At 32.9% G+C, this 17,108-nt stretch overlaps 1 protein-coding gene across 1 annotated transcript in view; it reads right to left on the bottom strand.

Annotated features, from left to right (window-relative positions):
• Positions 1-6,778: 6,778 nt before the first annotated feature.
• LOC143073710 (uncharacterized) overlaps positions 6,779-17,108 on the bottom strand; it is an 84,137-nt gene continuing 73,807 nt past the window's right edge. The window contains exons 35-41 of the mRNA XM_076249473.1: positions 16,229-16,408; positions 14,622-14,716; positions 14,037-14,148; positions 13,512-13,627; positions 12,755-12,844; positions 11,910-12,176; positions 6,779-11,660 (exon numbers count right to left, since the gene is read on the bottom strand). Coding sequence (XP_076105588.1) covers positions 11,411-11,660; positions 11,910-12,176; positions 12,755-12,844; positions 13,512-13,627; positions 14,037-14,148; positions 14,622-14,716; positions 16,229-16,408 — 1,110 coding nt within the window. The 3' untranslated portion in view covers positions 6,779-11,410. The remainder of the gene's footprint in view (positions 11,661-11,909; positions 12,177-12,754; positions 12,845-13,511; positions 13,628-14,036; positions 14,149-14,621; positions 14,717-16,228; positions 16,409-17,108) is intronic.

Raw genomic sequence — 17,108 nt, 5'->3', positions numbered from 1 at the left:
AAAAAACTTAACACTGAGCAATGAACCGTGAAAATGAGGTCAAGGTCAAATAAAACCTGCACGACTGACATGTAGATCATAAAATATTTCCATACACCAATATTGTTGACCTATTGCATTTAGTATTAGAAAAAAAGACCAAAACTCAAAAACTTAACTTTGACCACTGAACCATGAAAATGAGATCAAGGTCAGATGACACCTGTCAGCTAGACATGTACACCTTACAAACATTCCATACACCAAATATAGTTGACAAATAAAACCTGCACGACTAACATATAGGTCATAAAATATTCCCATACACCAAATATAGTTGACCTATTGCATATAGTATTAGAAAAAAAGACCAAAATACAAAAACTCAACTATAACCACTGAACCATGAAAATGAGGTCAAGGTCAGATGACACCTGTCAGTTGGACATGTACACCTTACAGTGCATCCATACAACTTATATACTAGACATATTGCTTATAGAATCTTAGATATGGACTTGACCACCAAAACTTCACCTTGTTCACTGATCCATGAAATGAGGTCGAGGTCAAGTGAAAACTGTCTGACAGGCATTAGGACCTTGCAAGGTACGCACATACCAAATATAATTATCCTATTACTTATAATAAGAGAGAATTTAACATTACAAAAAATCTTTTTTTTCAAGTGGTCACTGAAACAATAAAATAAGGTCAAGGACATTGGACATGCGACTGACGGAAACTTTGTAAGATGAGGCATCCATATACAAAGTATGAAGCATCCAGGTCATCCATTTTCTAAAATATAAAGCTTTTAAGAAGTGATCTAACAACGCCGCCGCCGCCGCCGGATCACTATCCCTATGTCGAGCTTTCTGCGACAACAGTCGCAGGCTCGGGAAAAACAAAAGACAAAGCAACACAAACCCCACCAAAAACTAGGGGTGATCTCTGGTGCTCTGGAATGGTAAGCAGATCCTGCTTCACATGTGGCACCCGTCGTGCTGCTTATTTTATTACATATTCGGTAAAAAGTCTAATTCGGTAGGTTACAATCGTGAAAATGGAAGGGTATTGTAGTTACAACATAAGTAACATATTCCATATCATCTGAGAAAGGGTCATTCTATAACGGTCATCCAATACGTAATGGCATCCGTAAAATTTGCGAAGGGATGATTTCAGCTTCACCAATTGGAACTTTTGGTTTAATAGCTTCCTTGTGAGCAGCAATTCTCCATCAAGAAAATGATTATAGGAAATGCAAGCGCGGGAATATCGTATCAATTGGGAGATATATATGCAAGTGCTGCTGGAATGTTGCTACTTAGAAATGGCAGGTTCACAATTGAGAAGCTGAAATCATCACTTTTGTCGTAAAGTTTTGTTTTCAACCGACCCTCATTGTCAATTTCTAGATCAAAGTCAAGATATGAGGTCGACTTAACTGTATCTGTAGTATCCTTTATCTCTAGTTCGATGGGATAGATTCGTTCAACATTGTCACCAAATTTTGTATTATTTAGTGAGTGAATAACATCTATATAGCGGAACGTAAAGTTAAATGATATTGCTTACTTCTTATCTTTCACCTAAGAAGTTCCTGTATGAAGTCAGCCTCATAATAATAAAGAAACAAGTGGGCAAGAAGAGGGCCATAAATGGTTCCCATTGGAATTCCGACAGTCTGTTGAAAAACACGTCCTCCAAACGTAAATAATATGTTGCCAATCAAGAATCTTGAATCTTGATAATGTCAGTTTCAGAGAATTTTTGTTTGAATCAGAGTGAATCTTAACAAAGTAGGATGTATCCCTACCCCAGGTAATTTTTTTAGTTCGGAATGGGGAATACTTGTGTAAAGTGTAGGAAAAAGTCAAATGTTTAATACTATTGCAAGATGAGAGAGTGTTAGATTGAACGTACCCTAAAAGATCTTTGGATTTTTTTTAGTATCCACATCTCATTCACACCACCTCTAGAATAGGCAGTTTCACAATAACTTTGGAGCCAGGCTTTGATTGTTGATAAAATAGATGTTAATAATTTAGAAAGTTTGTCTGTAAAAGTTACTACATTAATTGCTTGATAAACGAATTAGGTATAGACAATTCACTTGGAACCTCAACATATACCCTCACGACACTTACCAAAGAGGAAATCCTGGATAATCATAGGTCTGTTCTTTTTTCCTTTGGTATTTCAACCAAAGATGAAGAACTGGATCTTCCATCACTGTATTGGATACCTAAACTACATAAGTGTCCTTACAAACAACGGTATATTGCTGGGTCTTCCAAGTGCTCCACGAATCCTCTTTCTAAATTATTAACATCTATTTTATCAGCAATCAAAGACAAGCTTCAAAGTTATTGTGAAACTGCCTATTCTAGAGGTGGCGTGAATCAGATGTGGATACTTAAAAATTCCAAAGATCTTTTAGAGTACATACAATCTAACTCTCTTTCATTTGACTTTTCTACTCTTTATACAAGTATTCCACATTCCAAACTAAAAGACAAATTGAAAGAGTTGGTATTACTTTGCTTCATAAAAAGGAATGGCCAACGTAGATACAAGTATCTTGTCTTGGGGAGGGATAAATCATACTTTGTAAAGAATCACTCTGATTCAAACAAAAAATTCTCTGAAACCGATATTATCAAGATGCTTGATTTCTTGATTGACAACATATTTGTAAAGTTCGGAGGACGTGTTCTTCAACAGACTGTCGGCATCCCAATGGGAACAAACTGTGCCCCTCTACTTGCCGACTTGTTTCTTTATTATTATGAGTCTGACTTCATGCAGGAACTGCTTAGGAAGAAAGATAAGAAGTTAGCAATATCCTTTAACTCTACTTTCCGCTATATAGATGACGTTCTTTCACTAAACAATTCAAAATTTGGTGACTATCGCATCTATCCCATCGAATTGGAGATAAAGGATACTACAGATACAGTTAAGTCGGCTTCATATCTTGACTTACATCTAGAAATTGACAATGAGGGTCGGTTGAAAACAAAACTTTACGACAAAAGAGATGATTTCAGCTTTCCAATTGTGAACTTTCCATTTCTAAGTAGCAACATTCCAGCAGCACCTGCATACGGGGTATATATCTCCCAATTGATACGATATTCCCGTGCTTGCATTTCCTATCATGATTTTCTTGATAGAGGGTTACTGCTCACAAGGAAGCTATTAAACCAAGAGTTCCAAATGGTGAAGTTGAAATCATCCCTTCGTAAATTTTACGGACGCCATCACGAGTTGGTTGACCGTTATAGAATAACCGTTTCACAAATGATATCGGATATGTTCCATACGTCGTAACTACAATCCCCTTCCCTTTCATTAATGTGACCTACCGAATTAGACTATTTACCAGATTTGTAATCACATAAGCAACACGACGGGTGCCACATGTGGAGCAGGATCTGCTTACCCTTCCGGAGCACCTGAGATCACCCCTAGTTTTTTGGTGGGGTTCGTGTTGTTTATTCTTTAGTTTTCTATGTTGTGTCATGTGTACTATTGTTTTTCTGTTTGTCTTTTTCATTTTTAGCCATGGCGTTGTCAGTTTGTTTTAGATTTATGAGTTTGACTGTCCCTTTGGTATCTTTCGTCCCTCTTTTACACCCATGCGTAGGAATTATTTTGTGTTAAATGTGTACTACTTTCTGTGTTAAACCTGAAGGATGTATTGTGAATTAGATTAAGTTGCTTACGTTCTTGTCTTTTGGTGTTTGGTGGATATTAGCAATTACTGAACATGGTGATTGATTTATTTTCATGGGTACCAGTTAATATTGTAGTGATTAATTGTACGTTGTTGAACATTTAAATTTGTGATTCATCAGTACCAATGAAATCCATGCAAATTGGTAATCCAGGAATAATAATGAGTTCAGAGTTCATACTTGGAGTGCTGGATATTTTCATTTACAACAGATAACCTACAGAGTCTTCTGAATCTAGTTATAGAGTAGGTGATTTAATAAGATGACTGTGATGAAAGTTTTTAAAAGACACATATTTTCTAACTTTCTCTAATAAAACACAATCAAAGTGCTGGATAGCACCTGTGGAAAGTTTGCAACTGTAGATTGTAATATTTCAAATAGATAGTGTGTAGATTGCATGGTTACCTTTTTTTCCTACTTAAAAAAGAAAAAACTTTATCAAGAAATAATTGTAACAGGATGCTGCTACGAAGTCTCCCAAACAAAGCTCTCAAAATTAGTCATTCCCACGGGTCGCCTGACATTAAGCAAAGTCCAATACAAATTGGTCCGGTCTAGTAAAGTGATATTCATGATTTGGGGGTGGGGATCTAGACAGTTTACAAGTTCTCAAACAGGCAGGAGGTAGGGTAAGAGTGGCCCTAGGGGACTAGCCTTTTATTTCATCTGATTTGTTTTATTATTCCGTACAAGAATATATGTTGTTTCAGTGTGGGGATTTCAACAGTTTTCAAGTTTTCGAAAAGGGGGTGGATCTTGACTGTTTACAAGTTCTCAAAACAGGATGGGGTGGGGTTACACCGAGGGACTTAATTATATTTCACTTTATTCGTTTTATTGTCCAATACAAGAATATTTATGATTAAGGGTTGGGGATCTCAACCGTTTACAAGTTCTCAAACATGAGGGGTTGGGGATGACTCAGAGGTACTCCCACTATATTTCATTGGTTTTGTTTTGTTGCCCCATAAAATAGAATATATATGGTTTAGGGGTGATCATCTCGACCGTATAAGTTTTCCAAAAAAAGTTGGTTGGGTCACCCCTGTGGACTTCTTCTATATTTCATTTTGATTTATTTTATTTTCTCATACAAAAATATATATGGTTTGTGGGTGTGGATCTCAGCCGTTTACAAGTTCTCAAACAACAAGGGGATGGGAGTGACCCCTAGGGACTCGCCTTCTTTTGAATTTGATTTGTTTTATTGTCCAGTACAAGAATATATATGGTTAAGGGGAGGGGATCTTGACCATTTCCAAGTTGTCAAACAACAGGGGGTGGGGCTGACCCAAAGGGACTCCCACTTTATTTCATTGAATTTGTTTTGTTGCCCTATACAAAAATAGATATGGTTTAGGGGTGGGGATCTCGACCGTTTACAAGTTCTCAGACATGAGGGGGTGGGGCTGACCCAAAGGGACTCCCACTTTATTTCATTTGATTTGTTTTGTTGCCCTATACAAAAATATATATGGTTTAGGGGTGGGGATCTCAATCGTTTACAAGTTCTCAGACATGAGGGGGTGGGGCTGACCCAAAGGGACTCCCACTTTATTTCATTGAATTTGTTTTGTTGCCCTATACAAAAATATATATGGTTTAGGGCTGGGGATCTCGACCTTTTACAAGTTCTCAGACATGAGGGGGTGGGGCTGACCCAAAGGGACTCCCACTTTATTTCATTGAATTTGTTTTGTTGCCCTATACAAAAATATATATGGTTTAGGGGTGGGGATCTAGACAGTTTCTAAGTTCCCAGACATGAGGGGTTGGGGCTGACCCAAAGGGACACCCACTTTATTTCATTTGATTTGTTTTGTTGCCACATACAAAAATACATATGGTTTATGGGTGGGGTGACTGACCCCTCTGGAGTTCCTCTATATTTCATTTGATTTATTTCATTGTCCCATACAATAATATATATGGTATATTGGTTGAAGTCTCAACTGTTAATAAGTTCTCAAAAAACCAGGGGGTGAGAGTGACCCCAGGGGACTCGCCTTTTATTTCATCTGATTTGTTTTATTGTAACATATAAAGAACATATAATGTTTAGGAGTGGGGATCTGACTGTTTTTAAGTATTCAAACATGAGGGGTTAGGTGGGGTGACACCATGGACTCAACCTAAATTTAATTAATTTGATTTGTTTTATGGTCCTGTGATCATTACTGAAAACCATGTGTGTCTGTCACTTACTGTTTTCTTCAAGTTTATAATTTATTATTGTTATTGAAAATTAAAAAAAAAATCCCTTAGGGTTCTTTAGTAAATTCCTCCCTTCTGTTGGCCCCTCAAAATACAACTAAATAGACCCCAAGGAGAAAAATAATAAGAAATGAGCAAAAACTTTGTTTAGGAGTCTTAATAGCAATTAGTATAATTACGATTTTTGTTATAGTCCGATTTCTTATGCCGAATATGTAAAAGGCCGAGTTTATTATAGTCCGAGTTTGTTGTGGGCCGAGATCAGATGAGATACCATGATACTTCCGATACTCTCGGGCTTTTACATATTGAATAGAAATTTGTAAAAATCGTAGTATAAAGCGACGAAAAATGTTCATTCATGAAATATTTTAAACACGCTATTAATTTTCTCTTCAACCGGAGGAAGGTAGGAAACCTTTGAAACCGGGATTGTAGTACTCCCGTTTGGAGGCACACATATATAGATCTGACTCATGTCTGAAGAATACCGATAAAATCATAACGTAGAAACTGCTGTCTCGTGTGTGTATTGATTTTACTTTCCGCGTAGCGCAGATCCGCGAAGTAGTTTTTGTTCGTCTTTCAAATGAAGTTGAATTATTTGATTTATCGATGAAAATTCAGTGCATTTTTTATTCAAGCTGTATGCTATTAAAATAGAAGAGCTCAAAATTTCAAAAGCATTTCTATTATTAGTTTTCAAACACCAGTACTACATTATCTAGAAGTAGGACACACTTCCTAAAGTAAGTTAGGCTGTCTCTTTTCCGGTTAGGCCGATGCCTTAAGAAAGTTTATTGCTATAGCAAGCTATAGCAAACTTTCCAAAAACAACCAGCAAAATTTCTATTTAATTGTTAATACTTTATTAAAAATATCATAATAAACATAAGTAGTGTAAATATATTTAATGAGTGATAACATAAACTATGGACGGATACAAATCACAACATTTACACATCAGGACAGACCATAATTGTAAAAATAACTGTTTAAACTGCTAAGGATTTGTGAAATGCCTTGTTAATTTTAATTAATAAAAGTTTAGATATGAAAAACTGGAGGCATAAATATACCAATTAAATATGTAGATTCATATATATTATAGGCCAAAGATTTAGTTTTACATCTGTAATCAAATTATGTCTTGCAATGAAATAATATTGTCAATAAACACTAGTCAATGCAGAGTAAAAAAGATAATTATCGATGCAATAATTGAAGATTACAAGTTTTGAAAATGATGGCAAGGTAGTTACAGAATCTTACTGCTGGACTTAACTTCAAATAAAGGAACATTTGCAAAATAAATCAATTGAATGAAGCAAAATATGAAACAAGGAAAAAGTTATTGCAAAAAACACCAAATTTTAGAAAATCAGTAAAATTAGGTATAAAAATATGTTCATGGTAAAAAGGCATATTTTTCTCCATTGTAAAATAGTCTTATTATGTCTCCTCTTTGTGCATATTCTATCTTAAGTAAATACACAACATACTCCCTGGGTGACATTAAAAATAACTAATAGACAACAAAAAGTACTTTTGGCATGTGAGATGTATATACGGAAGACCATTGTTTGATTTTTATTTCTGTTGAATATTCTTTATTAACCATGAAAGCTAATGATAAAGTGGTTGTGTGTATTGTATCTATAGTTAGAACTTATACCAGTATTATCAACTATCATCGTATGAAGGTTATGCCTAGTGTAGCATGTATAAGACTGTAAAAGATAAAAAAAATTGTCAAATGTCAACATGGAAACGTATGTTAACAGAAAGTGTTGACACAGGTTTCAGCTCTTACACAAAAACACATAAATCATATTCCTATAAATCTACAATTAATTAGAACTATGGTATATCAGTTTAAAAATTTTGGGAAACCTTTTCCCATGGATCACCATGGCTAAATAGCATCCTAATATGACAAATACAGTGAAATTAAAAACCTCTTTATCTTTCCGTTTTATCTCACTTAAACCCCTTTTTCAAATAAGTATTCAGGCTATGTTTAATCTGATTGAAAATATCATGTGAGGAATAACAAACGGAAATTTAGGAAAAATTAGTGACAAAAAAGTTTAAATCTTTTTTCCCTCTTTTTTTTTAATCATTACAAATTCCACTTAAAATTAAGAGAAATCTTGCTATTCTATATAAAATTCATGTGTGATATACAATATTCATTCAGATTTATTTAAATGAATATCTCCTGATGAACATTTAAATACTTGAAATGAATATGGACACAAAAGTTCACTTTGAACATTTCTTTTTTGTAAAGATTTCTGGTTAATTTTTATTCTATTTTCTCAAGACAAAAGTGAAATCTAGTTTAAGTAGAACAAAATAAACCTGCAAAACATCTGCTAACATGCGTTATTGCATGTGTCACTCATGTTTTGCATACAAAAGAAGCTATCAAGAAAAGTGATAACTGTTTAAATAAGAAATAATTGTTTATGTATTAAGTTGATGGTTAAATGCATAGAAATATTACCTGTATCAAAATTTATCATAATTTTAATTTCACTTTCTGATTAAATATCTTCAATAACAATGAAAACAGAATTGACCACTTATAACAAGTAAGGTTATTAAACAGATAATTGGCCTCTATTGTAATTTTTGGCTATTTTTACTGATTCATAATAAAACATGTTAATAAGAAGACCTGTAAAAAATATGAACACATCATCTTTTTTCTATTGCAGCTCGAGTCAAATAAAGGAAACCCACAAAAAATGCACTGAATACTACAATTTAAAGCTGAACATCAATTTTAACAATCTGGTGATGAAGTGATAATGCCTTTTGTGGATGTAAGTGAAAGCACCTAATGGTATATTACAAATGACCATCAGATTCAATATGTTTCTACAATTTTGTGAGACAGACTAAGAAAATGGCAAGATGCAAAGCATGTTTGTTTTCATGGGTTTCTTCTCTAAAATAAAAAGTGCTAGCAATACAGAAAGAATTATGCATCAAGCTAGCAACTATAGAAGAATAGTACAACAGATGTGTGTGTAGTGCAGAAAAACAGCTACTTTTTACTGAGATAAGTCTTGGTAATTCTGACTCATTTCACACTACTATCAGTTACATTTATTGCAAAAAAACCAGAGAAATTCAATTAATAAGTATGCAGATTTTTGTTTGCCTAAACAATATCAGATTGCATTGTGCAGTATCTTAAAAACTTTTTTAATATGATTTCCATCCAAAAAACTAGCTAATCATTACAATTTATATCTATCCTACCTACATGCATATATTCTACCCTTTTTTATCTGTGCTCCACCACATAGAAATCCTAATTATAAAAAATATAAGTTATTCATTTTGTATAAAATTTACCTCCCTCCAGTATGACGAGGAACATTCTGTTTGTTCAAGTAGATCTCAGTATCAATCAAACAATAAAGAAATCTGTATTGCACTTCATTGAATTATACCATATGATTGGTATATTATCTTGTAGTAAGCACTTCATTGAATTATACCACAATTGGTATATTATCTTGTAGTAAGTCCTGTATTCAGATTCAGCACATATAAGTTGTGCATTTATACTGAATTCATTACAATTATGAATTCTCTGCTATAATTTATTACTATAATGATTTCTTTGTTACAATTATAAGTACATCTAAATTGAAAGGATTTTTTTTTTAATTGTAGCCAAATTTACTCAATTAAATATATTATCTGATCACGAATTGTAAATTGTTAAAAAATGACTTCATTTGAGAAATGTTTTTTCTTGTGAATTAAACGGAAAGTATGTTTTGGCATAATTCTGATTTTTATGTGGCTCGGCTCATTTGCTAATTAGTCTATTATTACTGAGGTATTGTATTGCGATAAATACTGATATACATATATTATTATTGGGAGTTATATTTTGATTAGGGTATATAGATTGTCAAATAAATATATGGCACCTATCCTACTGATTACAAGTTATACCACTCATTTGTAAGTAGACTTAATAAATAACAGGATACATAAGGAAAATTTTCAAAATATAAAAAATGATTTTGTTTTCCTATCACAGATAAATAAACTCTATTTTTGGTAACTCCTGATTGTATTGACAGGACTGTCTATATCTAAGCTTTACTGTTGTGTTTAAACTTTCAATAAAAGCATTGCCAGATGTAAATATTACATTTATTACATCTTTTCCCTTTTTTCAATGGAGAGTAATTTGCATGTGCGTATATGTATACATATCTAAAAACAATGAGTAAAAGAAAAGCCAAAAAATATGAGTAAATGCTTAAACAGCTAAATAACTAATAAATATGCAGATAAAAATAGATAAAATAGTGAATAAATAAATCATATCACATTCTTTGTAAAATCACAGTGTAAGAACAGAAGCACTTCACCCCAAGTTATAGCATAATTCATAACTGCTATATTCAAATGTCCTATATGTGAGTTTTTAATGGAGGAAGACTTTTGCAGAGATATTCATCTTTTTGTACAAAAAATAAGCATTTTGACAACCTTGGTTCAGACACCCAACAATTTAACCCAGTTAAACAAATCACACAAACTTTGCTCAAACTTCACTCTATTTTGTAGATGATTATTGCAAATTCTGAGTGTACAACATTTTGAAAACCTTGGATCAATCAGCCAACAATTCCATACAGTGAAAAAAATAACTTCATGTTATATTGTAGATGATTATTGCAAGTTTGATTAATTTGTGTTGAGTAGTCAGAGGGACACATAGGGATACAATGTAATAATAAAACAGACAATAACAGACAACAGAAGACAACTAACGATCTCTATGTTACCACTCTGCTACACACACAAACTGCATTACCATTGAGAAATATAGTCTTAAGTTATAAGTAAGCAAACTGAGTAGATGGGGGTATCTCTCAACCTGTCTTATTCACATGAGAGAGAACAAAAAATAAGTTGTTCACTATTGTAATTAGGGTGAAATGCTTCCTATTTTTGACATGGACTACCAATGTCATGTAATTATATAATGATCACAGACAATATCTATTGTGAAAACAAATTTAACAGACATGATTCCTTGTGACGGAGAGATGAATATATATCTTCTAAACTTACAGACAATATGATTACTGAAACAATGAAAAATATTGACATGTACCATATTAAAACAGATCTGCACCAATTAGTAATGTATTCAAATGTATGATTTAGTATCTAAATGAAAAATGTTCTCTTTAAATGCATACTTTGCTAAAGTAATCAGTGAATTTAACAAAACCATAAAAGGGTGTTTTTTTTCCCTCCAATTTCTCTTCTTTCTTATATAAACCTTCCACCATGCATGAAAAATAATATGTTAAGTAATTTTTGGCACTTAATGTAAATGAAAAACCTGATCCTCATTGACAAAACTAGTACAGGTAATGCTGTAATTTTTGCATGATATTTTTAGTAATAACATTTAAGATTTAAGTTTTCCTGGGCGTTGATTTCATAGTAGGATTGGGTGGTGATGATTCACTGTTTATTGCAATGGTGCTGTTGAAGGACATGTCACTACATACAGAATTGTCTGGTGAAGTCTCAAAGGTAACTCGGGGGCTAGCCAGACTCTTTAATGACTCGTCTAGGTAATTCCCTGAAGCCAACATGGCCTGTGCTTGTGTCTGTGATCGGGCAATGATTTCATTAATGGCTTCCATTCTGGATTTGTATCGTCTAGAAAAACAAGAGGTGAGAAATGCTTGTAAATTCAACCAAATATTATATTACAGATTGTATTCATGTAGCATGAACATCTCCAAAAAGTTCCATCAAATATAACTGATTTCCAACTTTTATAAAAAAAATTTATTTGAATCCGATTCGATCTGAATTCTAAATTTGCTGTGAAGAAAAAATCATCACATAGATTCAAAAAACATAAGATCTTGAAAAAAAGAGTAAAAGATAATTGATGACATTTACTTGTCTGAAGCTGAATTATTGCGTTTCCTCATTGCCTGGCACTGTTGTCTGAGCCTCACACAGTCCTCCTCTAAACTCTGCAATGAAGAGGCTGTGATCTTGTGTAGAGCTCTTTCGGTCTGTAGCTCTGTGTTCAGGTCATGGATATGTTTTTTGTACCGCTGTGCCACCTTTGCGTCCTGATCTTTACTGTCACTGGTCTTTTGTGACTCTAAATGCATTGACATCTGTTGACTCATCTCATGTATCATCTTGTTCATGTCATGCCTGAAATGTCAAATGTACAATTAAGTAAAACTCTTTAAAAGATGTCAATTTTCAAACATGCATATCATTAGTTACAGTGTGCAATTGTCCTTATACGAGATTTTTATTGGGTTAATAAAGCCAAACCCGATATGAATTTTATTGACAAGATAAATTGCGTATTAGGACACTTGCAAACTGTGTAACAAATTTATCCTGATTTAATTATATTACATATTATTATATACAAATTCAATTATTAGGACATAAAAACCAAATTTATTTAGATATTTAATCTAAAACTGTGAAAAATAAAAAAAATAAAGACTATAAAACTCAAAAAAAAAAGGGATGTAATTCTAATAGACGAAATAAAAAATTGTACTGAAATTTATTACAACAATATCAGCCAATCAAATTACGAGAAATAACTCAAAAGGGGGATATAAATAAATATTTCCTTTAATAGCTTTTTAAAAATACTACAAAATAATTTGGCATTTTTTTCTTTACTGCTCATCAAATCTATATAAGTACAGCAGTCATGATGATATTTAAGGAGGTTCAACATGTTAAATGAATTATATTATAAATATTACCATGCCGACTTCTCTGCCTCTCCAGACTCCTCGGCTTTCTTAGTCAAGAAGTTCCTCACTCGTTTTAGTTCATCTTCTTGATCGTCCAATCTAAATAACACAAAATATATCATATAAAAACAATTTACAGCGGATTCCATTGAGTGTGTAGCCAAAGGTAATATCTTTGGTTAGCTTGCTTGTTAGCTGAACCGTGAGGTCTTTATAAGGTAAGGTATTCTACCCTCCTTTCAAAGTAGCATAGTCCAACAGAAGACAGATTGGTTTTCTGTCGGACTAGTCTATTCTTAAAGTAGGGTAATTTACCTAACCTAACAATGACTTCACGGTTCAGCTAACAATCAAGCTAACCAAATATATTACCTGTGGCTTCACACTCAATGGAATCTGCTGTAAATGACAATAAAGTATGCTTCTTTTCAAAAGCTCTTTTCTGGATTTACCAGATAAGGACTCAAAGGCCAAATAAACTTTTTTTAACAAGTGTTTGTTATAAATAGGTGATCAAGATCTGATCTACCTTTTGTCAAAACACAAGTCAATCCCCTGAATTGTTTGATAGGAATAATATAATTCCACTACAATCTTTGGCTCATTGGTATTGTGAAAGGGCAAACCTTTGGAATACACATAGTAGGTACAGATAACAAAGAATTTAACACAGAAAAAAACTTATTGCACCTGAACATTACATGAAAACTATATAATATGAAGACAAGGCAAGAAAGTCATGAGGAGGTAATAAACAATGACTTACTTCTTTTGTAATTTAGATTGGAGTTCTTCTTCTGTTTTTCTTGCCTCATCTGAATGTTTTAATTTAAAGGACAATTCCTTCACTTGTTCTTGTAGCTGTAACATATCTTCTTGTAACTGGAAATAAATAATAACATATACAGTAAAAATAGGCTTTAAAATGAATCAATCAAATTAAACTCCATTAACTTACTAACATATAACAATCAATAAAACATGAATATTATGCTGAAGAACACTTTGGAATGTAACTGCAACATCAACAATACATGGCTGGTTCTTTATTATATGAATACTTCACAGTATGCTGTACACAACATTACTGTTGTAAATACTTTTTTCATGTTTAGCCTCTTACATTTAGCTCACTATTTGTTTTTTTTCAAATGTCATGGTTATTCACTTAAGTTTACGTTTTCATAAAAAAAAGATGCCCAAATTTATATTTTAGTGGCAATTTATATTCACTATATTTTTGCTTTACCAAAACTCATGAAAATACAAATCAAAAATAAAAGATCCCAACCTTGAGATTTTCTTTGTTCTTGATTTGAACTATCTCACGAGATTTCTCCAGGTCAGTAAACAGCTGTGTATTCTGTTGTGACACCTTGTTCCTGTCTGATTCTATCAACTCCCTAAATAGGTACAAACATATATAATATAGGATATAATAAAAACACACAAATTAATAAATGTAAAATGATGAAGACACAATGTTTTCTCTTGTTATAATATAGAGCAGGGTACACAAATTCAATCAGAAATCTGATAGCTGGGTAAAACAGTAGGTTTTCAATTACTATCAATTCTAACATTTTTAAATACATTTAGAGAAAAACTTGCTATTTTCGAGATACTTATCTCCTAGGTTAAGATTGTAACTCCTTTAACAGCAACAGCAAATTAAAGGTAATTTATAGATACACATTAAACCTAAAAATGTCAATTCATTTTACCTAAAATAAATGAACAGGTACAATAGGATGGACATAGATATTACTTGTATAATCCTCGTTTTACAATCAATCACAAAGAAGATTTGTAATTCCTATAATATATTCTGGTATCTATACAGTACATCTTTCCAATATTGCCTATCTATACTTACATCTGTTGTGACAAATCTTTGGCAGATTTCTTAAGTTTAGAATTCATCTGAACCTTCTGAGTTTCTAGTATCTGTTTTAACTTGCCAACCTCATTCTGAAAATAGAGAGAGGTAATGTCATAAGGACATCATACATATGTACTCTCAATCAGAAATTAAATTTAACTAGTCTTGGGCTATTTCTGGAAAGTTCTTGCATTATTTCAAGGATTTTTAAGTCTGCTTATAATATAAAATAGAAGATGTGGTATGATTGCCAATGAGAAAACTCTCTCCACAAGAGACCTAGAAGCCTATATTGCTTCATTGAACATCTAAATTTGTGGTAACTCATATTATGTATACCATGACATCAATTGTTCAGTGGTTGTTTGTTGGTGTAGTTCACATGTTTCTTGTTTCTTATATAGATTAGCCCGCTGGTTTTTCTGTTTTATAGTCATGTTGGTGCCTTTATAGCTTGCTGTTAACCCTTTTAACGCTATGCACGGCATATGCCGCAATGACACATGCCGTCCGCCACTGCTATTCGCGGCATATGACGCGATGACAACGGATTTTTCATAAGGACTCTTAAACCATTCGGTTTTCATTCGGGTCCTCTCTAATTTTTCCTTGTATGAATAGAGGATATGCAAGGTCTCATTTGCGCTTGAAATCCCGGCAATAAAATCATGCAGTAGAAGGAAAATTGAAGGAAAATAAAAACAAATATTTTGACAAATGCAAATGGCGGAAATCGGAAACGAAGCTGTAAATATGGAAATATTTCAGCATTTCTATGGCGAAACTGACGACGAGGATTAGTTAAAAGGTGTCTTGCTATCTCAATGTGTTTATTACATTCAATTCGTGTGAGAAATATGATTTGATCGATCATTACGAGACGTAGAAAAAGGGGGGAAAACGGAGGTTGACTTAAAATTTTGAGGACGGAGCCACTGATTTGTGCCATGATTACATAATACGTTGTGTATGGTGCAATACGCTACGGAATCGAGCAATTGGTGTCTTCTTTATTATATGGCAGATAAAAAAACAAATAGATGAAGACTAAAAGTAGTTTTTATTCAAAATTCAACACAAATGTAATAAATTACACCTTTTACCTGTTAATTACCTGAAAATGCAGGTAACCTGATAAAAATTTTAAATAACTGCCTAACATTACAGTTCATACTCTCCTGAGCATTTTTCATGCAATAACTTTTTCTGTATCTCTTATAATAAAAAAGATACAGCAGTCTGAAAAGGAATATACTGTTCTAATGAATGAACACAAAAAAATGCAGCAGCAGCAGCCATTTTTCTATTTTTTTGTGTAGCGTTGAAAGGGTTAAGTGTAAGCAAGGGCTCAACATTGATGGCCTTATTTTCACCTACGGATCTGACTGTTCGCTTTTTTTATATAACTTGTGACTTCGATGGAGAGTTGTCTTATTGGCACTCATTCCACATCTTCTCTTTTAAACATTACAATGTGTATTCCATGAATAATAATAAATCCTTAGTAGCTCATTTGGTGCAATATAGCATATAATTATTTTCAATGCCAAAATAGACCAGTCATGTACTCTATATGACGATCAGTGGACCTTACTGCATACCTGTAGTACATCCACCTTTTCTTGTTTAGCTCTGGCATTAGATTCCTGACCATAGGCTGTAGCCTCATACTCCTGACTAGCTTCTATGGCAGCCTTTAACTTTTCTTTATCTAACTTTTGTTCCCTCTCAAGTTTACTGACTGTTGACAATGCTTGATTCAGTTTTTCTTCTGTCAGGAACTGGCATAAAAGATGTTGATACAATTTTATAAAACCGACAAACCAAACATCTTGTTCCAAATGAACATATTAGAAGAAGTAATGATGTTCAGACAAAATAAAGTGGTTTAAGCCTCAAAAGTATTTTATCTATATCAATTGTCAGAAAAATAAAGCTTATATTTGAAAGGACCTACTTTATTACTTAATGGAGAATGACTGTTTTTCAAAATAATATCAATTAAATTTATGAAAGATATTGCATTACACTGGAATAGTAAAATAAAATTTCTATTAAAACATGTGAATCAATAGACATATAACAGTAACTATGAAAACAAATAGTTACTGGCTGAAAAGCACATAAATCAAAAACTTGATGGATGAATGTATTTTACCAGTATATGTTTTCAACTTGCATTGAATTTTGAAAATTTCATATTTTAGGTGGTTATAGTACTAAACCAGAGGCTCTAAAGAGCCTGTGTAGCTCACCTTGGTCTATGTGAATATTAAACAAAGCACGCAGATGGATTCATGACAAAACTGTGTTTTGGTGATGGTGATGTGTTTGTACATCTTACTTTACTGAACATTCTTGCTGCTTACAATTATCTCTATCTATAATGAACTTGGCCCAGTAGTTTCAGTGGAAAATGTTAGTAAAAATTTACAAATTTTATGAAAATTGTTAAAAATTGACTATAAAGGACAATAACTC

The sequence above is a fragment of the Mytilus galloprovincialis genome, chromosome 4 (assembly GCF_965363235.1).
Source record: "Mytilus galloprovincialis chromosome 4, xbMytGall1.hap1.1, whole genome shotgun sequence".
Taxonomy (NCBI): Eukaryota; Metazoa; Mollusca; class Bivalvia; order Mytilida; family Mytilidae; genus Mytilus; species Mytilus galloprovincialis.
This window is presented reverse-complemented; position numbering and strand designations above follow the sequence as displayed.